The sequence below is a fragment of the Halichoerus grypus genome, chromosome 10 (assembly GCF_964656455.1).
Source record: "Halichoerus grypus chromosome 10, mHalGry1.hap1.1, whole genome shotgun sequence".
Classification (NCBI taxonomy): domain Eukaryota; kingdom Metazoa; phylum Chordata; class Mammalia; order Carnivora; family Phocidae; genus Halichoerus; species Halichoerus grypus.
In genome coordinates, this window is record NC_135721.1 from 110524255 (window position 1) to 110548731 (window position 24477).

General features: G+C 47.4%; 1 protein-coding gene and 1 pseudogene across 1 annotated transcript in view; one reads left to right on the plus strand and one right to left on the minus strand.

Moving 5' to 3' along the window:
• The window catches only part of TMC2 (transmembrane channel like 2), a 60689-nt gene extending 36212 nt beyond the window's left edge, over nucleotides 1-24477 (minus strand). The window contains exons 1-4 of the mRNA XM_036093195.2: nucleotides 24444-24477; nucleotides 13062-13380; nucleotides 10154-10306; nucleotides 2812-2902 (exon numbers count right to left, since the gene is read on the minus strand). Coding sequence (XP_035949088.1) covers nucleotides 2812-2902; nucleotides 10154-10306; nucleotides 13062-13380; nucleotides 24444-24477 — 597 coding nt within the window. The remainder of the gene's footprint in view (nucleotides 1-2811; nucleotides 2903-10153; nucleotides 10307-13061; nucleotides 13381-24443) is intronic.
• Nucleotides 861-966, plus strand: LOC118536519 (small nucleolar RNA SNORA31; annotated as a pseudogene).

The window sequence follows — 24477 nt, forward strand, 5'->3', positions numbered from 1 at the left end:
AACCCATGGCTTCCGTTCTTTTCCTGGTGAGAACAACAGCCTGTTTTTTTTGTTCTTGTTTTTGTTTTTCTGAAAGGAGTTAGGAAGGCATTTTGCTTCTTTCCACGGTCCCTTCCCAGCTCCAACACTCAGAGTTTGTACCAGTTGGAAACCTGAGTAGCTGTCTGTCTACTGATTGGGTGAAAATTTGTCAATCTCAAGGGGGTTGTTCTCCAAAAACCCTACTCCTTGGAAATACATCCATTTGGAACTTAAATAAAAAACTCATAAAAAACAGCGGACAAAGAGGTAGTGGGGAGAAGATCCTAAGATCAGTTTCTATTATTACAAAGGTCTAAGAACTTGCTCATGAAGGAAGTGAGGTTTCCCGTGTAAATTCACTAAAGGCTCAAAATGAAAATTTATCTGAAGGGATCAGATACGTTTCCAGAATTGCAGGCTTTGAAGTATCTTGATGGGATGATTGCTATACAAGGAAGGAAGCCACCTGTCGAAAAGGACAGTAGTCACAGGTACAATAGAGAAGAGGAACGTGTAAGCAAAAGCCTGGTTGATAACAATGGCAAAGCTATCCCTAAAACAGGAAGGGGTGTGGAGAATAACAGATGGTGGGCATTGGGCATTCCAGTCCCACTGCTTTATCTACCTTCCCTAGCTCTGATTCCACGCTCAAAATTCATTGTTGGTGGCTTATTTGGCTTTCTATGTAAGTCTGTCTATAAAGGAAGCATTGCCCATCACCTGGGCTGTGAGTATTTTGGATTCTATGGTAGTGATTTGTGGCTGCAAGTTAATAGATAGGAGTTGGGATTATGGTTTAGCTACCCACATAAAGTAACTCTACTATCAAAAAATAAAAGGTGCAGTCTGCTGCTAAGGTTTCCACTAGAGATGCAAGAAAAAAGTGTCCTCGCGCTTTCTGTCTGTCTCATTATGGCAGTCAAGATTGAATGGGGGAGTACACGGAAAAACCAGAAGAATTTCTGCAACTCAGAAGTAACCTTGTCAACAATGAAATCTTGTTTTACTCCAAAAAAAAAAAAATAAAAGGTGCAGCTGATGTGAACTCTTCACATTGCCAGTTCTCTCATGGTTATTTCTCCTTGTAAATTAATAATCCAGCACCTGGTTTTACCTATCAGTCTCAGAAGCTTTATTAATATGAGTCTTCCCCCCGAGGGATGGATCCCCTGTCAGTGTGCTGATAAAATCAGTACAGGATATAGACTTGCAAGAACGAGGGCCAAGAGGGATAATGAACATTGCCAAGGGAGGCTCCTGGGGACAGCCTGCCAGTTAGTTGATCACTTGGCAACCATCTGACAGCCCCTCGAGGCTGTGGGCATCTTGGCCTGAAAAGTGATGCCCTGGAGGTGGGGCAGAGGCCGAGAAAGTCTTGGAGAAGCTCAGCATTGAAGCTCTTATCCTTCATTGGTTTAGAGAATCAGAAAACTGGGATGGAGTGTGGCCAGGAGAAGACCCCAGCTCCCTTCCTCAGAGCCACATGAGATGGTAGCTGCAGTCCTGGGACTGGGTTATTAAATGTGCAAGTTGTCTTGTTCTCCAGCTCTATATAGAAAAAGGATTTCAGATAGTGGGTGAACAAGATGTGGGCAAGCTACGCATTCTGTGAATGAAATCCAGATCTGAATGACTGAGACACCCAGTGAGGTCTGAGAAATAGTATCGCAGAACAAGGAAAAGGGGACAAGACTCTGCAATTTTTGAAAAGCATTTAGGCTACATAACTAATTTTGAGAAATCATTCACCATTCTTACTGGGATACAATAAATAGGGTTTCTAAGTAAAAGATAATTTGGGATTTTAAAAAGAACATAAGTGAAGTGTGGAAGGATTACAAGGTAGCTAAAAGCTCAGTAATCGAAGGAAAATAAACATTAGATGTAATAAAGACTATAATTGAAACAGAAGAAAATGGATTCAATGATATTGCGAATAAACCTGAGAAATTTCTGAGAATGCAAAGAGAGAAAACAAAGAATTTAAAGCAACGAAGGAAGGTAAACACAGACAGGATTGACAGCCATCCTCTTCCTAGGGGAGAAGCTAGAACTATTTGCTAAACAGAATTATTTATTGAAGGTATATTTGAAGAGCACATTCCTCAGTTGGAGAAAAAAAAAGACGTAAGCATGCAGTTAAGTGGTAAATAGTTTCTAGATAAAATTAATAAAATGACCCATGGATAGTCATCAAGCAATAAAACTGAAAAAAGGAGAAAAAAAATAGTATTAGGAATAAAAAAGACCCAAACCCAACATATACAGAAAGTAATTCCAAAAATTATGGGACCACCATCTGCAACTTTTTGATAATACATATGAAGATCTTAATGGAATGAATGGGTTTTGGGAAGAATATGAAATATCCAAACATCCCCCAAGAAAAAGATAAAACTCAAATGCACCCCAATGAACAAAGAATACATGAAAAACTATCCAGGTGTTATATAAAAATGGATGATTTATCAAACAATGTGTCTGGGTTTGGGGCTTGGGAAATAAGATCTCAGTGCTTTAACCTCATCAGTTTTGTGAGTTTACAGTTCTTCACTGGAGAAGAAACAAATCTCAGATACACTGCAGTCCTAGCAGATAAATGGAGAGAAATTGACAGGAGATAGTTTCTATTCCTGGACAAATATGCTGGTCAGCTTGACCTCGCACTGAGGATTCTGGGGGAGCTGAACAGAAATGGAGAGCCTGGGCAGGTGCCTGTGATGGTCACCGGGGTTCAGAAGCTGAGCAAGCCCTTCCGAGGGTTTGGCTTACTGCCTCTGCACCACCTACCTTAGCCACCAGCATCCTGTAGGCATAGAGTCGCTTGCCTTTCCCCTTTCCCAAGACTCCTTCGTACTTCTCCACAAATTCTTGGGCCTCCCTGGTTAGGAAAAAAAAGGGGGGGGGGCGGTGGTAGAGGCAGAACTTCAATTAACACCAAACGAAAAGAAATCTGAACTATGAGAGAGCATGTGTGTATGTGGCTGAAAGCCTGAGTGTTTTTATACCCCTAGTTAGAATGTAAGCTCCGTGAAGGCAGGGTATTTTGTCTGTTTCGTTCATGGAAGTTTCCCAAATGCTAAGAATAGTGCTTAATACATGGTAGGCACCTGTAGGCAGAATTTTGGCCCCCACGACTTTCGCCCCCTGGTGGCACATCCATGAATGGCAAAAGGAACTTGGCAGATGGAATGAAAATTCCGGAATTTAAAATAGGGAGATTATCCCGGATTCTCTGGAAGGGCCCAGAGGAATCACATGAGCCCTTAAACCCAGAAGAAGAGAGAGAGAGTCAGAGAGAGAGAGACGTGGCAGAGGGGGAAGTCAGAGAAATTAGAAGCAAGAGGAATCTCCACCCTCTGTTGCTGGGTCCCTCAAGAGAAAGCCACATGGAAAGCAAGAGAAGGAAGCAAATTCTGCCAAAAACCAGCGAGCTTGGAAGAAGACCTCTAGCCCCACAAGGGAACCTCAGCCCTGCTGATACCTTGATTTTAGCGGGGTGAGACCCTGCGCAGGGAATCCAACCATGCCACAGCTGGATTTCTGACCAGCCCACTGTGAGCTGGTAGCTAAAGGAGTATCGTCCTAAACAGTTATATTTGTGGCCCATTTGTTGCAGCAGCAATAGAAACAGACACAGCAAAACAGGTGAAGGGGACGAAGGGGTAAAAAATTCCAGTTATAAAATAAATAAGTCATGGGGATGTAAAGTACAGCCTAGGGAATATAGCCAATAATATTGTAATAACGTTGAATGGTGACAGATGGTAGCTAGACTTATTGTGGTGAGCATTGCGTGATGTATACACAAGTGGAATCACGCTGTTGCACACCTGAAATGAATATAATACTGTATGTCAACTCTACTTCAGTAAAGAAAAGGAAAATGAATACAGCATTCAGTAGGCATTTGTGGACTGCATGAATGTTGAATGAGGGAGTGAATATATCCCGGGAAGGCTGGATGAGAAACACATGGATCAGTTTGTCTATTACGTATTCTGGGTGGTGTGCTGGGGCTGGTGAGAACGGGCTCCTGAGTACCCAGTGTTAAATATTCAGGAACTTGGCCACCCAGCTGTTAAACTGTTGGTAGCTTGAAATTGGCCACGGTGGGAGTATTTAGACCATGGAAATCAGCAAAGGCTGCAAATCAGGCCCCCTTCATCGCAGCCCCCAGAGAGCCAGTTTTTCAGCAGCCCCTGGATAGAGCCGCACAAATGGAGGAGGATTCATTGCAGGGTGGCCAGGAGAGGGCGCTGTGGAGCTGCGTGTCGGGGCTAGGGCTGCAGCCCCCACTGTTTGCTACACGATCCCTATCCCACCTCCAAAGTGTATGTGCAGGCAGATCAAGCGTCGAAGTCACATTCTAACCTCAGGTTAATCTTGAAGCTGGTTTTATTCCGATGTCTCCCTATTAATGAGGCTGACAGTCTAGCTCCCGAGCCCCCGGCGTCAAAAGCTGGTCTGTAGGGGATTAAGGCTCCTTAATGGGATCAGCTCCCTGTTTGCCCCCAAGGCAGGACGTGTCCTAGCAGTTAGTTATCTGTGGCTACCAACACAGCCATGCCACAAAAAAAGTGTTTTCATGAAATTTGTGTTTTTGTTCTCTTCCTGTATTTTACAAGTGAGCAGAGGCTCCTAAGCCCTTGGAGTTTGTGAGTTTAAATGCACCAGCTTTTGGGGCACCTGGGTGGCTCAGTCAGTTGAGCGTCCGACTCTTGGTTTTGGCTCAGATCATGATCTCCTGGGCCGTGGGATCGAGCCCCACCTGACCGGGCTCTGTGCTCAGTGGGGAGTCTGCTTGGAGATTCTCTCCCTCTGCCCCTCTCCCCAGTCTCTCTCTCTAGAATAAATAAATAAATCTTTAAATGTGCCAGCTTTTAAGATTTGGGGACTTCACGTGAGAATTCTCCAAAGAGCCAGCTCATGTTCCTGAGCCATTGGGCCCGCAGCAAATGCTTTTCTTCTTGATATCCAGACTCTGTGTCTAGACCCCCAGAGAGCCCTCCGGAGAGCAGAGGGCCGTGCCCAGCACTGGGTACAAACTTTGAGGACCATTCACTATGAAAAGCCCACTTGGTTTAAGAATTTTGGTGGACACAGCAAGCTTTTCTGGATACAGTGAAGATATGGAAATAGTAACAACTAACTTTTTTCAGCAAACTCCTTTTTAAACGTGTTACCTATAATCCAGACTGTCCCATTCTTCCTTACCAGAGAGTATTTGGTTTCTGGAAACATTGGCTCCTGCCCTGTGCTTCCCGATTGTTGCAAATCTTACTTCTGTAAGGTGCTTCTGTCCCCTCCTTGTCACCAAGTGTCCTTTGAAAAGGGAACTTCCTGCAAACTCGCCTCTCTTTTTTCCTCAAACCTGATGGTGTGGGGTAAATGCAGTGAAAAGGCAAGAGAGGAAGCATCCTGTTTTGAGGAAGCTTTTAGGGGTGTGGATCTCAAGGTCACTTTTGGCAGGTGATGATTAACCCCTCAGGCCCCTCCAGCACTCAGCAGAGGAGGAAGTTACTGAAGAAAAGGCTTTCAGGCGCAGACACAACCCAGACCACACTTCAGAATCCCCCCCACGTTTCCTCCTGGAAGACCCTCTTTGTGAGTAAAGTGAACACAAGTTTGGAAAACATGGTTAGGATGGCCAGTGACGGGGGCGTCTGGGTGGCTCAGTCGTTAAGCGTCTGCCTTCGGCTCAGGTCATGATCCCAGGGTCCTGGGATCGAGCCCCGCATCGGGCTCCCTGCTCTGCGGGGGGCCTGCTTCTCCCTCTCCCATTCCCCCTGCTTGTGTTCCCTCTCTCGCCGTGTCTCTCTCTGTCAAATAAATAAATAAAATCTTTAAAAAAATAATAAAATCTTTGCCAGCTAATCCCAGCACCCATGTCATCTTGGCGTTAGCATCTTTCGTTGTCTTTTATCATTCAGCTTGGGATCTTCCTGGTTCTTGGTACGATGGGTGATTTGCAGTTGAAGCCTGGACACTTTGGATATTATAAGACTCTGGATCTTGTTGAAATCTTCTGCTTTAGCAGAATCCTCTGCCACTGCTTCAGTGAGTGAAAGGGATGCTGTCTGGTTACTTCCAGGTGGAAGTCCATGCTCCTCACTCGGCCCGCTTTGGCATCTGAGGCTGGGTAGGAGTTCTTCATTACTGCTGAGCAAGGATGGGAGTTCAGGCTTCCAACCAGGTTCTCCTCACATCTTCCTGGCTAGGAGGGATGCCTTGTTACTGCCAGGTGGTGGTGAATGTCCAGACTCGCCTTGTGACTTGCACAGACACCAGAGGGAGAGGGAGGGTTCCTTACTGCCCAGTGGGGAGGAAAGTCCCTGCTCCCCACTCAGCCTCTTCTGATACCACTCTGGTGGGGGCCCTGGGGGCACCACTTATAACCTGGCAAAGGAGGAAATCTAGGCTTCCCCACTTGGCCTTTGCTGCCAGGGGCAGGGATGGGGCTGCTGTTCTGTTTGTGGGGCTTGGCTAGAGTAGGATTGTTAATGCCTAAGAGTTTTCTGTCTTGCCAGACTGTCCCTTTCCTGGTCCTTTGACTCGAGAGAGCAGATTTTTCTTGAGGTGTTTTTTTTGTCTGTGTGTGTCTGTCCGTGTTTCTGGGTTGCCAGTTTCTCTAATATCCAGTCTGGGACATGGAGGGCAAGAAGAAAACCCCAGAACTCAATGCCTGATCAATCCTTTGGTCCTGAGGTCCTTAACGAGACCCTCTTCTTCTGTCCACCTTTCTGAGTCTTCTTATGTTTGCTTTACAGATAATGTCCAGGGTTTTAGTTGTACTTAGTGGGAAAAATAGGCAGAAGAATATCTACCCCATCTTCCTGGAAGTGGAATTCTTCAGATCTCTCTGAAGAAAGCAAGCAGCTTGGGTAATTTTCTAAGATATCAGGCTTCTGATAAAGTTGAGGGACACACCTGGTTAATTCTATGGTTAAAGCAAACATCCTTGACTCATGGGCACTAGAAGCTCTTTTGCCAACATCATGGCCTATCTTGTGTTTTTAATGATACCTTTTGCAATATCTTCTCTGATCCATCTTTGTTCCCCTCCTCCTCTCTCCTCCCCACAGTGTCTGGCACAGAAGATGGTCAAGCCTTAATAATGGCAAGAACTACTATTTACCAATTGCACACCACGTGCTGGACACTTAATATAAATATTTTGAATTGGTCCAAACAACTCTACAAGGTAGATATTAATTATTATTCCCATTTTGTAAATGAGGAAGGTGAGGCTCAGAGGGCTTCTTAAGGGAAGGAAATCATCCTGAGCGGCACTGACTAGCCAGCCAAAGCCACCTGGATGCGGCAGGGGTGGGAGCGCAGGCTTGCCCCAGTTCACCATCGGTGTTCTTCATGCGTTACAGCCCTTCCTCGGTTGTCCCAACAACTATGCCCACGTCAGCCAGCCGCCTGAGTGGGCCAGAGACTGGGGTCTCCACACCATTGCTTCTGAAAAAAAGATGTAGGGACGCCTGAGTGGCTCAGTCAGTTAAGCGTCCAACTCTTGATTTTGGCTCAGGTCATGATGTCAAAGTTGTGAGATCGAGCCCCGGGTCGGGCTCCGCGCTCAGTGCGAGTTTTCTTGGGATTCTCTCCTTCTCCCTCTGCCTCTCCCCAAGCTCTCTCTAAATAAATAAATAAAATCTTAAAAAATAAAAATAAAAAAAGAAGATATAGTCTGGGAATGCTGTTTGCAATGGAAAACCTCACTGCCAGAAAAGGAAATCATAGAGGATGCAAAGGGATACATTCTAGAATGTTTAGTAACTCTAGAGAAACGGTTACCAATGAAGAGTGCAGGCCGGAGCCAGAATCCCTGAGTTCAAACGCTAACTGAGCCACTTAACTCACCTTGCAAACCAGGGGCAAATGACTTGATTGCTCTGTGTCTCAATTTGCTCATCAGTACATGGGGGACAATAAGAATAGTCCCTGTATCACAGGGTGGCTGTAAGGATTAAGTGGGCTGTGACACACACCAGCACTCAGAACGGTGTCTGGTACACAGGGAGCCCTCAGCAAGTGGAGGCAATTTATCAAAAAGAAAGAATCGTGAAAGATGAATGAGACAATGCTCTGCAGAGCAGAGCATCCAGTCGAGTGAGGACACAGTGCCTTGGGGATCAGAGGGGCAATAAATAACTCAGCCTGAATGCGGGGAGGGCAGTGGGGAGCTTCCCTGAAGAGGGGACATTGGCCCGAGTCTTATGGGGTGTGTGGGAATTAGCCAGGGTGGGCTGGCAGAAAGCAAAGATCTAGGCAGAGGCGCCAGCTTGCTTGGAGATGCAGAGGCTCCCTGGCCTTAGACTTTGAGTCTGGGAGGAGGAGCCTTGGGAGAGGGAAGAGGAAGGAGGGAGGCCTGCCAGGGAGAGGCCAGTGTTGGCTGAGGATCCCTGGCCCAGGGACAGATGCATGGGTCTGTTTGGCTTCCCAGGCTTTAGCCACTTCCCACTCACCCCAAGAGCAGGAGCTCTGCCCTCGGGCTGGAGGAGATGTCAGACTTCTCCTCTGGGCAGCTGGACAGCCCTCAGGAACTTTCCCAGTCCCTGCAACTTCCAGCCGGTGGGAGATCTCATTTCCATAAGCACCTCAGTCGCTCTTTTTCCACTGTTAATAAAAGATGTGTTCAGGTGACACCTGAGTGGGGGTGAGGTTCTGCGAGGGTGACAGATGGCTGTTCTGCGCCCCCCTGACAGGAAGAAGAACCTGGCCCCGACGGACTAGAGAGGAGTCTCAGAAAAAGGGGCTGAGAAGGCAGACAGCCACTGCCTAGAGCTGTCCCTGCCACCTGAACTGTAGCCGCTAGCCACATGGGATGATTTAATTGAAACAAATTATTATTATTATTATTATTTTTAATAAAACCAAAACCATCTGTGTCTTGGTCACATTCACTACTCTTCAAGTGCTTACTGGCCACCTGCGGCTATCGGCTGCGGTATTAGTTCGGATTCAGAGCACTCCCATCATGCCCAGCGCTGTGGGTCCGCGCTGGCCGGTGAGCACCACAGGGACGCATTTCTTCCTGTGGCTGCGTAGGACACGATGTAATAACTTGCTGGCATGGAGTAGGCTCTGTTTGCCAGAACCCTGTCCCGTGTCCGTGCGGCCAGCGTCTTAGCGGCGCCTCTCGGGGGCAAACTGTGAGGCCCAATGTGTCCAAACACAGCTGCCAAATTGTTCGACGTAATAGAGGGTGAGGCATTTGACTTGAGTGATGGGAAACTCATGTGTGAGAGGAGCCAGGGAAAAGGGCTTCATAAAGAGGGAAGGGGAGAGGGAGTGCCCCCCCAGCCCTGTGGCAGAAAAGCCAGGGGGGAACTTGGGGGGAAATGGTAATGTTGGAGGGTTTTGTTTGAGTTTTTTTTTAAGTAGAAAACCAGAAGTTAAGCAATGTGACTCCCGCAGCAGGGACGTGAGACTCATAAAATGCTTGGGGTGCTGGCCTTTTGTATGGAAGCCGGGGCTGAAAACAGGAGTCAGGGCCTTGGGTATGAGGCCTGAACAATATTCACGGAGCATCATGGCAAGCTTGGTCCGGGGTCAGGCACTCGGGCCACGAGAGTAGCTGAGACAGACCCACTCCCTGCTCCCCCGGCCCCCCACCCCATACACACAGGTGAGTGTGCTCCACAGGGAGCCGTTCCGGGGGCCTAAAGAACACCGAGGGAGTTCTGAACTTGTTGAGGTGGGGGGGCGTCACAGAAAGCCCCCCAAGGAAGGCATGTCTGTCTTGGGTTGTGAGGGAGGCACAGAAGCCACCGGATGAAGGGGAAGGGGTGCGGGACCAAGGGAGGTCGGGCAGCGCGGAAAGGTTGGCTCCAGGCCAGACCGCCATGATCCTCTGTCTCTCCCGCCAGACCCTGTTTGGTGCTGGCCAATGGCAGGGCCTCCATCAACAGCCCCCCACTCAGGCTTCTCTGGGCTCTAACAGCCCCCCACTCACACACTGTGCTTGTGCTGGGGAGCGAAGGGACCAAAGCAGAGCGGGAGGGTGAATCCCCCTTCCTGTCAAGTCTTCTTGGGGCTGAGAAGGTGAAGGGGCTCTGGGGCCATCGGAAGGACCTGAGCCTTTTGGACATCAAAAGGCCCTGGTCGACCACCACCCACTCACCTGAGCTCCCTAAGCTTTTTTGCCATGGGCCAGGGCTTGTTCCGCATGGTGGCAATGAGCTTCTTCTTGTCTTCTACCTGCTCCAGGATCCGGGCCCGTTCCTCCTCTGACAGAGACTCCGCTCCAGAAGCACTGGAGGCCGAGGAGGGTGGTCTGGAGGCAGAGCCAGGGCAGAGCAAGGGAGAGTGAAAAGCTGGCAAGTGTCTTCAGGTGCTCTGTGGAATGCAGAGAAGCCCACAGGCAAGGCGGGTGGGCTGTGTTCCCTGGCCCTCCCAGCCCTGACCACCCCTCAGAGGCCCGTGCCTGCCCAGAAGCCCTCAGTGACGCCCCTCGCCTGTCAGAAGAAGCCACCGCTCTGTCCTGTAGCCCAAAACACCGGGACAGTTGCCTCCTCCGACTCCATTTCTCTGAGTCCTCCGCACCCACCACATTCAAGCACAATTCTCTGCTCAGTAGAAATATAACCCGAGCCACGTGTTGTAATTTAAAAATTTCTAGTAACCACATTAAAATGACAAAAGGAGATTGGCAAGTTAATTTTAATAATACATCTCACTGAATGCAATGTGTCAAAAATTGTCATTTTAACATGTAACCCATATAAAAATTATTAATGAGATATTTTATATTCTTCTTGTACTGTCTTCAAAATCTGGTGCTCATCCCACAACCACTGTGCGTGTCAAATCAGACATTAAATTTTCCTCGAACATATTTGATCCGTATCTGGGATTTCATAAAATTTGTAGTTGAAACGGTAGATTCACATACCCAGGTTGTTTTAGACATACTTAAAAGTTTCCCAACAAATGAGTCAAGTAGCAAAAGGTCACTTCCCTTTGACATTTGCATCTGCATTGACAAAAGCAGTTTGCCTTTTATTTTTTATTTTTTTAAGATTTTATTTATTTATTTGAGAGAGAGAATGAGATAGAGCATGAAAGGGAGGAAGGGTCAGGGGGAGAAGCAGACTCCCTGCTGAGCAGGGAGCCCGATGTGGGACTCGATCCCGGGACTCCAGGATCATGACCTGAGCCGAAGGCAGTCGCTCAACCAACTGAGCCACCCAGGTGCCCCGCCTTTTATTTTTAAGAGGAAATGCACCGGCTTCAAAGTTAAATTGATCTCAAAGCTACAGCTGTCTGTCCGAGTTAAGTAAATTCACAAACTCTTGTGTCAACCCAGTAGTATTAACACTGAATTAAAAAGAAAGGAAATTAGAAATTCAGCGCCTTGGTCGAGTTGGCCACAGTTCAAGGGTTCAGCACGCCGGCTGGTGGGGACGGTACTGGACGGCACAGGGAGGGGCAGCTTCCAGCTGGAACCCTTCTCCCCATGTGAGGAGCCTCAGCATCTCACAGACAAGATGATGTGTTCGCCTTCCACAAAATCCTAGTTCTTGTGTGTGCTCCTTACAGCATCCTTCACTCGCAGACTCAGTGACTCTGGGAGGGACACCAGCCCCCCGAGGTGAGGGGGGTGCAGGAAAAAGCCAGGCCCCAGCTGCCTTCTTAGCAAGTTCCATAAACGGAAACACCAGGATGGGGGCTTGGGTTAGAGAACAATTTACAGCAGCGCCTGTGAGTCTTAATTTCTGAGGAATTCGAACCCTTCACTGCTGGGAACCCTTGGGCACATCCCATGATGGTTGCCTTTGAGTCTTTCCACAGGGGTTCCCTCAGTCTGGGGTTGGGGAGCATTCGGTCATTGCTTGTTCAAATGCCACCTGTACTTTGACGACCGGCTGGAATGCTTACCTTCTCCGTGGAGGAACCTTGATGTCCCAGTGCCCCCCCAAGAAGGCATTTCATTAAATCCTTTCTCAGATACATATTGCTTTCTGCCTTGTCTTGTGATGACTGATGCCCATGGCCTATCTCCACTGTTAGACTGTCAGCAGCTGGGAACAGGACTGAGTCTTTTCTGTCTCTCTATGTCCTGCCACTGCACTCAGCTGACTTTGCATCTGCCATCCAGATATCTGCGGTCTGTTTGGCGGGGGGCAGCCTCCCTCTAAAGTTCAGGACACTCCAGGGCCCAATCAACGTGCATTCAAGTTCTCTTTAAATTGCTAAGGGCACCATGCTTTCTTTACCCCTTCAGCTGATGTCCAAGGACAATCAGACAGTAGACAAAAGCCCCAACCAAGCCAGGAATGGCTGGCATGGGTGACAGAAAAAATCAGTGGGCCCTTTTGAGGGCCACAGTTCCCACTGTAAAGGTGGAGAGGTCCGGTGGAAGAGCCTAGAGCCCTGTGGGAAGGAACATCATCTTCACCATAACACCAATTCCTTCAACTATTTCAAAAGCCTCCCCAGCCATTATCAACAGGGATTCTTAAAACATCCCAAGAAATGAGTAAAGCCAAAAAGGGAGGCCAAGAGAAGCTGATGTCCCATCAAAATTTGTAGCCAAGAATGGAACTGATTGGAATCCATGAAGGTCCTCTAGATCGAAGTCACATATCACAGAAGAGGACACAGGTCCAGATTGGGGAAATGGTGTGCTTAAGTTCTATGATGACTGCTAAATCCAATTTTGTTCATTTCTCTCAGTGCCTCTTCCAGAGCTGTGGTGAGCCACCAGCTGAGATTCAGGAGACTTGGGATCTTATCCCACCTGGCTGCCATGTCACCTCCCCCCTCAGTGCTTCCTGCCAGACAGGGGGCCCTGGCTCTGAGAGTACCCAGTGGCCAGTCCGCCTGGGATGACCAAGATCCTCATCCCATTTCTGCCCCAGATGGGGAAGTCTGGGTAGTGGACAGGGCAGGGACAAACAGAAGCAGATGAGAGTGGGGTCACCTATACCAGGGGAGGGGACCTCAGCCCTTCATCAGGGGAGGGAGAGGGGCCACAGGAGAGGAGGGTGCCCATCAAAAAACGCACCTGAACCAGAATCACAACATACCTGTGTTTCTTCGGCCGCTTCCACATCTCCTCCTTCCTTGACACCTCCTTTTCCTTCTTTGGGGGAGCTCTCTGCTTCCTGAGGGAAGCCCTCCCATCTCTCTTCCTCCTGCCCTCGAAGGTCCTCTCTGCGGAGCTCCGCCCCTGCTCCCCCAGCTCCTCTAGGTGTCTCCTGCGCTCTGCCTGCTTCCTCCGGGGAGACCCTGGCCTTGGGCTGCCCCCGGCCGGCTCCTTCTGGCCAGGCTGAGCTCCACGCCTGCCCGCCGCACCTTCGGCTCTGGCAGCCTGCTTCCTTGAGGGTCTCCTCCCGGACCTGTCACCTGCAGGGACAGGAAAGGGACAGTTCTGGCCTCGCTGGCCTCCACCCCAGGAAAATGCCCCCAGCTGTGAGGAATCAGATGTCCAAGATGCTTCCTGGAGCTTGTTGGCTCCAAAGGCCACTTCTTTGGAGACTCTGGTTTGGGATGAGAATTAATGTCTCCCTCCTCTGACTACTTGGCATTACCACGCTCTTGCCTAAACCTCAGGTAGAAATCTAGGCACATGCCTTTCCTCTTCTTGGGTGTGTAGTTCCTTGGGGTCAGAACTGAGTCATCTCCTGAGCCCCGGGGCCAGCCAAGCATGGTTCTCTGTTTGGCAAGCCCGGACCACGGGCAAGGAAGGGCTGGGCAGGTTCCTTTCCCCGGGAGCTGCTGCCTGACGTGTCCCTGCCTTTGAGTGTGTGTGTATGTTTGTAAGCCATGACTTCGTGGCATTGGCCAATGGCCTGGTTGGACAGAATCGACAGTATGAAATTTCCTCAACAGTTTGCCCAACAGCTACACTAAGTACAACTCTTTGTATAAGCATTTACAAATTAAATGCAGGGAAATTATCATGCAGTTCTGGTATTAATAACCAACGTCTCCACCGCTTGCTAGCTGGGTCTTTGAACAGGTTACTTGACTGCTCTGAGTCTCAGCTCATCTCTATCATGGGGGATGTTCATCTTACTCCATTAGCTTGTTAATGAACACAGAACAGTGACTAGAACAATGACTGACATCTGAGAATGGATGTCATTACCCTAATACTTTTACCCAGAAATAAGATATTTTTTGCTTATAGGAAAAACACAGGTTTCGAGCTAGACTGCTTTGCCTGAAAAGATCATTTCTATCATTTTTTATCTCTGTGACCACAGATAAATTACTTTTCTGCTCCTCAGCTTCCTCATCTGTAAAATGGCTCTAGAAGCTCCCATTTCCTTATGTGGCTGAGGGGCGGGGATGGTTAATTAAAAGCAGCAGTAAAAGGTCTGGCCCGTGGGAAGTACTCAACAAAGGCCCCCTCCCCTCCTGTCTCCAGCCTGCCTTGCCACTCTTGCACTCTGAGCCCCCACATCCGAGTGGGCAGTGCCTGGAAACAGTATTGTGCAGGGCACTCGTTCTCATTGCCCACACGGGCCCCCATCTAGGCTTTTCTGCTAAGGGCAGGGAGATTTTCCCAGCTGCATTGCCAAAGCCCCAACTTTGGGCAAAGCAGAGGAGAAGTTTGCCACCTGCCATTCCCAGCAGCAGTGATAGAGTCTGGGATGTGGAGTCCCAGGTTCCCAAATTCTCACCTCTACCCTCCTCCTTACCCAGCCTCTCAAGGTTGTGCCTGTAATATGGTGGCCCCAGAGAGATTTCCTCTCTGCTTCCCTGACCCTTGAGATTTTACACTCCGAGAAACAAGCCACCCTGTCAAACAGCAACCAGACCTAGCCAAGGATAAATGGGGCTGGATTTGGGCAGACTGAGCTGGGGATTCAGAGTCTGGATTTCTGGGCTTGAAGTCTGGTTCTGATGGTTGTTGTCTGGGTAGCTCTGGGCAGGTTGCTTATTCTTTCTGAGTCAGCTTCCTTGTAGGTACTCTAGTAAGTGCTGGTGGTGGTCCACCCAGATCCCCATTACCTGGCCACTCCATCCTCCCCTAGCTGCCGTGTGTGGTGGCCCTAATAGCACACAGGTTCTCCCTTCTTGGTTGATGGGAACTATCTTGCTGGGAAATGTCCAGAAATTTACATCCCTTTCCTCTCTTTGAGTCAGCCCATAGCCACATCCTTGCTTCTCTTGCCCTTCTCTTGCCCTGCCCTGCTTCCCTCACTCCACACCTCCTGAGATTCGCCCTTGATAAATTGCATGCTCAAGAATCCCTATCTCAGGGGTGCCCAGGTGGCTCAGTCGTTAAGCATCTGCCTTCGGCTCAGGTCATGATCCCGGGGTCCTGGGATCGAGCCCCACATCGGGCTTCCTACTCAGCGGGAAGCCTGCTTCTCCCTCTCCCACTCCCCCTGCTTGTGTTTCCTCTCTCACTGTGTCTCTCTCTGTCAAATAAATAATAAATAAATAAGACGCTTAACCAACTGAAAAAAAAAAAAAAAGAATCCCTATCTCAGGCTCTGCTTCCAGGGAACCTGATCTATAGACACGTATCTCAAAGTGTGGTAGGGAAATCCAACCGAGATAATATCTGTCAAAGTGTGATGGAAGCTGGAGCATGCTAGATTTGTGAACGGAATTTGCATTGAGGTTCAGAGAGAAACTGCTCCAAGTTCTCTTTTTGGGTTTCAAACTAGGATATTGGTGGCATTTTCAAATGGACAAGGTGCCCGCCTGCCTGGCCAACTGAGTTGGCCAAGAACTCAAAGGTCTTTTATTCACTAATTCACTCACCCATACCAAAACATGTGTTGATCATTGACTAAATACTACACAGGCTACAACAGCAAATAAGACTGACAAGATTCTGTCCCTCAGCATGTTTTGAGTTAGTGAAAGAGACAGTGTGATCAGTTCTCTGATTCAAGAAGCACAGGGGTGGGCTTCACCCAGACTTCAAGCAAGGCAGGGGGAGGGACAGCGGGAGAGGGAGAGAGAGAATCTTAAGCAGGATCCACACCCAGTGCAGCAGGGCTTGATCCCACAACCCTGAGATCATGACCCAGGCTGAAATCAAATGTCAGATGCTTGACCAACTGAGCCACCCAGGCACCGCAGAAGGAAGAAACTTCTAAGCTGAGATCTGGGATCTTATTCTTTTTTTTTTTTTTTAGATATTTATTTATTTATTTATTTATTTATTTATTTATTTGACAGGGAGAGAGAGTGCACAAGGGGGGTGGGGGTAGCAGGCAGAGGGAGAAGCAAGCTCCCCACTGCACAAGGAGCCTGATTGTGGGACTCGATCCCAGGACCCTGGGATCATGACCTGAGCCGAAGGCAGACGCTTAGCGGACTGAGCCACCCAGGTGTCCTGAGATCTTAAATTCTTAAGATTTTTTTTTTTAATTTATTTATTTGACAGAGAGATAGCACAAGTAGGCAGAGCGGCAGGCAGAGGGAAAGGGAGAAGCAGGCTCTCCACTGAGCAGAGAGCCCGATGCGGGGCTCGATCCCAGGACCCTGGGATCATGACCTGAGCCGAAGACAGCCGCTTAACCGACTGAGCCACCAAGGTGCCCCTGAGATCTTATTCTTAACTGATCCAACAGATGAGAGTTTGTTTAAAACAATGCTAGCAACAATGTATTGGATGACTGTAGCTTATGGATAAGTGAAATGAATGGCAGCAGTGTTCAAGGGACAGGAAGGAGGAACTGGGAGCACTCTGTTATAAGGTACCTGCACTACCCATGAAGTGGTATGGTGGGTGTTATTTGGAAGTGGACTAGGATGATCTTTAATATTACTAAAAAGATCCAGGAAGTAAACAAAGATATCAGGAAACTGGGAACTTTGATTAATGATCCCATATTTGGTTCTATGGACTTTTCCGATTGGGCATGAGATTTGTTCTCTTATTTAGTCTGGGCATTCTTGGCTGCTGGCTGAAAAGTGAACTATACAACTCTTGCAAACTCTAGTAAAACCACTAAGAAAAGTTTAAAAAAAAGAAGTATAACTGATATGCTAAAAGAAGGAGAGAAGCTGGAATCATATGAAATGCTCAGTCAAAACCACAAAAGGTAGGAGAGTGGAAGACAAAAATAGGAACAAAGAACAAGGGCCATGGATAGAAAACAGCAACTATGGCAAATATTAATCCAACTATATCAACAATCACCTTAACAACAATGGTCTAAATACACCAATTAAAGAAAGAGATTGTCAGAGTCGATAGTAAAAAAGGCCCAATAAGAAATTGTGTAGAAGAAATCCACTTTAAATATAAAGACAAATACAGATTACAAAGAAAAGGATGGAGGAAAATATGCCATGCTAACACTCACCAAAAGAAAGCTAGAGTAACTGTACTAATTTCAGACAGAGCAGATTTTAGAGCAGGGAAAACTATCAGGGAAAAAGTGAAGCATTACATTACATGATGTTAAAGAGATCAGTTCTCCGAAAAAGACATAACAATTCTTAACATGTATATGCCGAACAACAGAACACCAAAAACTGATAATGTAATGTTTCCATAATCAGAGTCCTGAAGGTGCTTTGCCTGATATTAGGCAACAGTATAATAATCAGTCATAATTCAGTTGTCATTTAAATTGTTTATTTGGTATCAAGTCTTTAATTTGAATCTGGCATCTTTCAGGCCATCGCTTTTCTACTGGAGATACGTATCAGATTTACCTATGGAGCTTTATTAAAATACACATGCTTAGGGGCGCCTGGGTGGCTCAGTTGGTTAAGCATCTGACTCTTTGATTTTGGCTCAGGTCATGATCTCAGGGTCCTGGGATTGAGCCCCATGTCAGGCTCTGCGCGTGCTCTCTCTCTCTCTTTCTCCCTCCCTCTGCTGCTCCCACTCACTCTTTCTCTCTCAAAAAAAAAACAAAAAAACAACACACATGCTTAGGACTTACTCTGGACTCACTGAATCTCTTAATATTCTTGATATCTTTTTCTTATATGCTTGATATATTCTTGTTTTGTTGTATATATGTCTTTATCTAATTATACATTATACCTCAAGATATTTTCTCTGTAAAGATTATGTTTAACCATCTTTATAAGTCAGAGATAATGTTCCTTGTCTGTAAAAACATGCTTAATTGTTATAAACATTTTGCCCAAAACTTTTTGATTGCCTTATTACGTTTGTTTTGCATCCTATAGAAACGACCAAATTTCCTGGTCAGTTTTATTATTGCTATGAAATGTTTCACTTTTGAAAGTTATCAGTAATAAGTTAACCATAGCCATTTTAAGTTTCTGTCACTTACAGATACCACCTGTTTTACTCTGAAAGTTCCTTGAAACCTCGATTGTAGGCTAGAGTTTTTGTCTTCAACCAAAGGACTGTCTCAGAATCCTGATTGAAGGACATCAGCGCATACTGCTAACAACTAGCACAGTAGTGAAACTGTCAAGGGTTTGATTCTTGGATTCATGTCCTTCATCTGAAGAGACATCCCCATCTTCAAATTACCGAAGACCATCCCTACTGGTGACCTCAGGCTGAGGGTTAAAGCCGACAGTCTTTGGATATAGACAGCTGTGCCCAAAATCCATGGAACAAGACCACAGATTGTCACTTTGTAACCTGTATTCCTCTGTTTTCTATTCTTTAATCTAATTCTATCTTGTGCTAACTTAAGGCTATTTTTAATTGGGTTATTAATAAGCCTCTATTTCTAATATTGTTGTTTGCATCCTTAATCACTCCTTGGAATGAATCCAATACCCAGTTACAATTCATCCATGAACTGGCTAAAGTACCTATTTCCCTTGGGAACCACTCAGCTTTCTTTGGTCCCAGTTCCTTGTAAGAAATCAGTTGGCTCATTGGGTAACTGGACTCAACCATTGGGCGATGTATTAGATGGTAAATTCCACAACAGGCCAGGTGGTGAGAAATCCAAACCCCCATCTCATTCTAGGAGGACCTTGACTCTGTTGAAGCAATATTTCCAGACCTTTTGTGACAGTTTATCTTTGTCACAACTTTGAACTTTCACTGAAATAGAATTTGGAAGGAGATCAGGGAACAGGTGGTATATTTTTGGAGACTCTCACTTTCACAGATCTACAAGTAAGACATGTTACTCTTCTTTTTCTTTAGTTCCACCTAATGATCTCAATATTACAAAATTCACCACCCGACACCAAACTACTCTTGATGAAGAGTGCCAAAAAATTACAGCATTATTTCACAATCCCATAGGAGTATTTTGGCCAAAACCAGATCACTATGTGGTCCCCAGTGACTGGTATCAGATCTGGTACAGAAGCCTACTATTACTCTTACAAATCAGACAGGAACTTGTTACTTTGGTAAACTAATACCTATTCTCAGGATTGCCTGTGACATTCCCAGGATCTATTTTAGCCCATTAGTTTGTCTTATAGGAAAACAAGATTAGTAGACAGTTTCACTGAAGAAGGAGAAAAATTGGGCCCTGATTCAAGAACCGGCCCTAACTACTGTAGGAGAATTGTGAAATTCAGGACTTTCATGTCCATACTTTACAAGAGGTCTGGATAGTGAAGTGAATCTTACATGTTATGATTAAGAAAATAGCAGGTGAGTAGACAATGCCCCCAAGAACCTATCTCCTGAGAGGTTTACGAAATTGGACAGGTGATGATTTAGAACAGAGCTGCCTGATTTTTTTATTTTTTAAGTTTCATTTATTTAAGTAATCTCTACACCCAATGTGGGGCTCAAACTCATGACCCCAAGATCAAGAGTCACATGCTCCACTGACTGAGCCTAGAACAGAGCTGCTTTTGATATATTTTGGCCTTTCTAGGGGAATGTGCAATGTTTCAGGAGAGGAATGTTGTACTTGCATTCCTGAAGACTTCTCAGAGATCTTTAATATTACTAAAAAGATCCAGGAAGTAAACAAAGATATCAGGAAACTGGGAACTTTGATTAATGATCCCATATTTGGTTCTATGGACTTTTCCGATTGGGCATGAGATTTGTTCTCTTATTTAGTCTGGGCATTCTTGGCTGCTGGCTGAAAAGTGAACTATACAAACTCTGGTCCTAATCCTTCTCTTCGCATTTGTCTGTATACCAGGGTTCAGATGGGTGATCCCCAGAGTTTCAAACGCTGTTGTGCAGCCGTTGTGTGTCCAATGATTCAGCAAAGAGTCATCCAGAAGAAAGAGCTGGAGAACCTCATATACAGGTTGAAACAATTACCCTCAGAAATTTGGAGGTCCAAATAGCTATCCACAGATAATTGACATGCAATTAGGATTCCTCAAACAGTGGTGAAGATCTGGATTGACATTCTTCAGTTTGGGCTGAAAAATGACCACAAAGACCAACTGAGAACTGAAACCATCTACCCCACACTCATCCCAGACACGGAGAACCCAAACTATACCTTCGTGTCTGCATTAAGATGACTTTGTGCTATCCCTCTGTCTTCATTAGCATGACTTTATTTTTCCAGGAGTCCCCTGCCCAGGCAAATGGCTTGATTGGCCATTGCAAGATTTCCCCAAAGACTCATCAGCTCTTCAATGGAAGGCATCACAGACAATTTGCACCCTAAGTTTCTTTGAATGCTTTGCCTCAAAATCCTGGCCTTGCTCTTTATTGTGGACTGTTGTACTGTAATTCTTACCCAATCCCAATCAAGCCCCCCACTTTGGAAGTCCTGCCTTAAATCAAACTTTCAATTCTCAAGAAATTCTGACCTTCCCTTCCCTTTTCTGAGACACTGCCAAAGTTTTGCCTGCTGTAAGCAATAAAGCAGCTTTGTCTTATTGATAGGTTGCATTGGTGACATTTAGGAAGCCAGTTTTTGACAATAACTCACATAAACAAATTTTTGTTTTTAAAAAGAAGGAACAAATGGTGGATTAAAAAAAGCCATGGAAATACAGAGAGTGTGACAAAGTATAATTGGGACTGATGTTTACTCTGATTCTTGAAGGATGGATAGGATTTTGCCAAGAGAAGAAGGGGAGGGGTGGTGGTGCTAGCAAGGTGAGGGGATTCTAGGCAGAGGAAACAGGGGATTTTGAGGGGCCCCGGTGGAAATGCAAGAGGTCTGAGGTAGGGGTGACAAAGGCAGAGCTGAGTCTCTGGTGGGATCCAGTTGCTGGGGATGGGGAGTGTGGTAAGGGGAGGTCGCCCAAAGAGCTATACCCATGGGGTAGCTGGGTCGAAATCTGAAGGGTGAGGGTGTGATACTGGAGCCTGTTTTGGAGGATGTGGTCTGCATCCAGGTATCACGCTAGCAACACTGCAGAGGTTGTTGTGGAGTATGGACACTGGCTCCCAGTCGCTGCACACAAAAGGGCACCAAGCAACGGTCTGACTCCACCATTAACCATCTTTGGGACTCGGTTTCTAATTGGGGCAATTACTGCATGAGCTAACTGGTCCTAAGCACATTGAAAAGCAGTGAGTGCTGTTTACAGATGCAAAGATAGGTGATTGTATGTGCCGTGGGACAGGTTTTCTTGGCCCACTCCTGCCCTAATCTTGGTCGGAAAATGTGAAGCAGGATTATTTAAGTATAATGAGAACTCATCCAAGTTAGGAAGCTGATCAGTATAAGCCAGTGAGAAATGGGTTTGCCCCGTAGATGTTCTTCCCCATGGCTCTGGAAGGCTTCGGCTGCCATCTTGGAGGAGGGATGGAGCCATAAACAAATCCATTCCCTCCAAAGACCTGGGAGTGAGTGTGAGAAAGTGTGTGTCACTGCTGCTGTGACCCCTAGGAGAATTCTAGAAGTGAGAGAGAGAGAACAGAAGTGCAGAGAGTGTGTGCAAGGGGTGAAGGAGAAGGGTCTCCTGGACCTCTATCCCCTCCTGGCACTATATTGCTTGGAAGGACTGGGTGAGAATGTCAATATCTGTCTGAATCTTCTTCTGAGCTCTGTGTGTCCTCAATCAGCTACCAAATGGTCTTCTTTTTGGTAATGAGCTGTACCAAGCATTCTTTCAAACACTGTAGATAGAAGCTGGGGGTTCATGCATTTTTTACAGGCTGTAACGCCTGTTGTAATCTTATTTCCCAACGGAACGCAATTCATATGGAATGTGGAGAGCAAGCCAGAATTTGCTCTTCAATCTTCCCCAAGCCTCTTCTACACAGAAAATGAGCTGCTTTTTAAATTTTTTTCTTTACAGCCAGTTTTCCATGGACTCCACATAATGAATAATTTAGGAGCCAGGAAAGCAGCTGCTACATTAGGAAGACCTCCAAGCCTAGCGCGCTCTCCTTCACATGTCACAGGCCTCCTCGTGCGTACGCACCTGAACCAAGGTGAAAATAGGCTGAGGAGAAGCTGGAAGGCCCAGGGGGTCTGGCTCACCCTCCAACTTGGTGATTTTAACCTGTTAAGTACATTTAGCAAATGATCTGGAAGGAGGAAGAGTTCTAACCCTCCTTGTCAACTAGCGTAATAACAAATTATAATTACTTTGAGAAAATAACTTAGTATTCTCAGACATTTTTTTTTTTTCTCCTTGTAGACTATAAGCTGAAGGAATAGGCTATCAGGTCCCCTCAGAGGTGACTCCAGAGGAGATTTAAAATGAAAATCTTTATGTAATTGTGTTTCAGTTCATTTAGTGGATTCCCAATATTTAACTTTGCTGTATTCCTTGACCATCTGGACCCCTGAAATGAAAATTCTGACCCATTTCTTCTTTCTTTATGGGGGAAGGAAAAATGACAAGAGAGATGGTGTGTGAGTGGCATATTTCAGGAAGAAAAGGTTTGCATTTTAGGCAAAATGACTTTCCATTTCAGTCCTGCTTAAGGACCATGTGCCTACAGGTGATCCCCAAGACCAGTGCCTTTGGCTGGGGCAGAGGGGAGCCAGGTTGGGTGCAGAAGGGACAGCAACTGGAACTATAAGGAGAATGGAACATGGAGAACCAGATCCGAGCATCCTACATCTAGACAACTGTCACCATGAACACTGACCCTCCCATGAGGAAGGGGTTTCTCATCCAGTCACACTCAGGCACACTTTCGAACGCTTGTCCCCATTTCTGGAGGGAAGGAATGATGGGATGGTGGTAGGGAGGACAGACATGGCCAAGGGGCAGCTCTGGGTGCAGGAAGGGGTGTTGAGATGCCAATGGTGCCTCCCTGGCCCCTCCCTCCTGCCCAGGATCCTGGCTTTTCCACAAGTCTTGCTCCTGGGTCTCCCCCTTTGTCATGGAGCTGCCTCAGCAAGGACTCAGGCTTCTGGTGGTGGGGGAACCGTGGATGACAGGAGGGAAGAGCTTGGCAGAGGAGACAAAGGAGGTGGATCCTGGCCAGCGCGTCCATGTACCTACAGTGTGCCTGAGTGGGAGCAGGACAAGTCCCTCCCCCTTGGAATTGTCCAGGGGGACTCTCTTCCATCCCCACCCCCGGAAGTCCATTCTTTCCTGAGATTCTGCTTCCTTGCTTACTGAGGGGTGCGTAGGCCCCGCCTGTGATTCAAGGAGAAAATGGTGTCGTGTCTCCAACACGTCTAAGACCTGAAGTGTAGGATGCCTGACCTGTGGCTCCCGCCCTCCTCACGGCAGTGGAAGGTCTTGTCTCCTGCCTATACTTCCTCTGGCTCCTCCCGCAGCAGGTGGCCCCGCTCCGGGTAAAGCCCTCTCTGGCTCACAGAAGAGCTGTGGCCACCACATTCCGCATGGGAAGGTGGCCTAGCACCTGCCCCCAGGGCGCTTTACATGAGAGGGAGGGAGGGGTAGAAGAAGGGAGAGAGGAAGGACGATGGACGAGAACTCTCGATGGTGGCTGGACCGGGAATACATCACCCATCTCACACACACCCCACCTCATGCATCGTCCCGCCTCACCCGTGCCCTGAGAGCTGCTCCTCGCCCGCCCTCTCGCTCCACGGCCTGCTGGAAGAGATGGCGTGTGACAGACGGCTGACCGCTGGGAGTCCCCCTCCCTGGGTCACCCCCGTTTCATGGTGGGAACCCTCTGCTGGTGACGGCCGCCTCAGACCAGGCCCTGGCTCCGATTATTTCACTAACAAGCATCCCCGGTCCTGACGTATCTCCGACACCCTGGAGAAGACATGAGGTCAGAACATCCCACACCCTGCTGCCCCAGACAAACAGAGACAGACAGACAGAGAAGTCTGCTGAGGGGATTGCTGAGGAAAGGTGATTCTAACCAAGAGAGCAGGAGGCTGAAGGCCCCGGTGGGCTCTGAGGGCCGCCGCCGCTCAACACCAGCACGGGGTGGTGCACGGCATTTTCATCCTCCCAATGGCCCTGCCAGGAAGCAACGTGCCTTCATTTCCTAGAGGAGGCCAGGAGAGGCTGGATAACCAGACTGGGGTCACTCAGAGAGCAAGTGGCAGGCCCTGGACTCATGCCCGGGCCCTGTGCCTCGAGAGCCCCCCTCTGCTCGCCTGGTCCCCCGCTGCTGCTCAGGAACCCCGTGGGTGGGCCCCTCAGAGATGAGGACCACTCACCTTCCTCCCCCCGGCCCTTTAGCTGGTGGCTCAT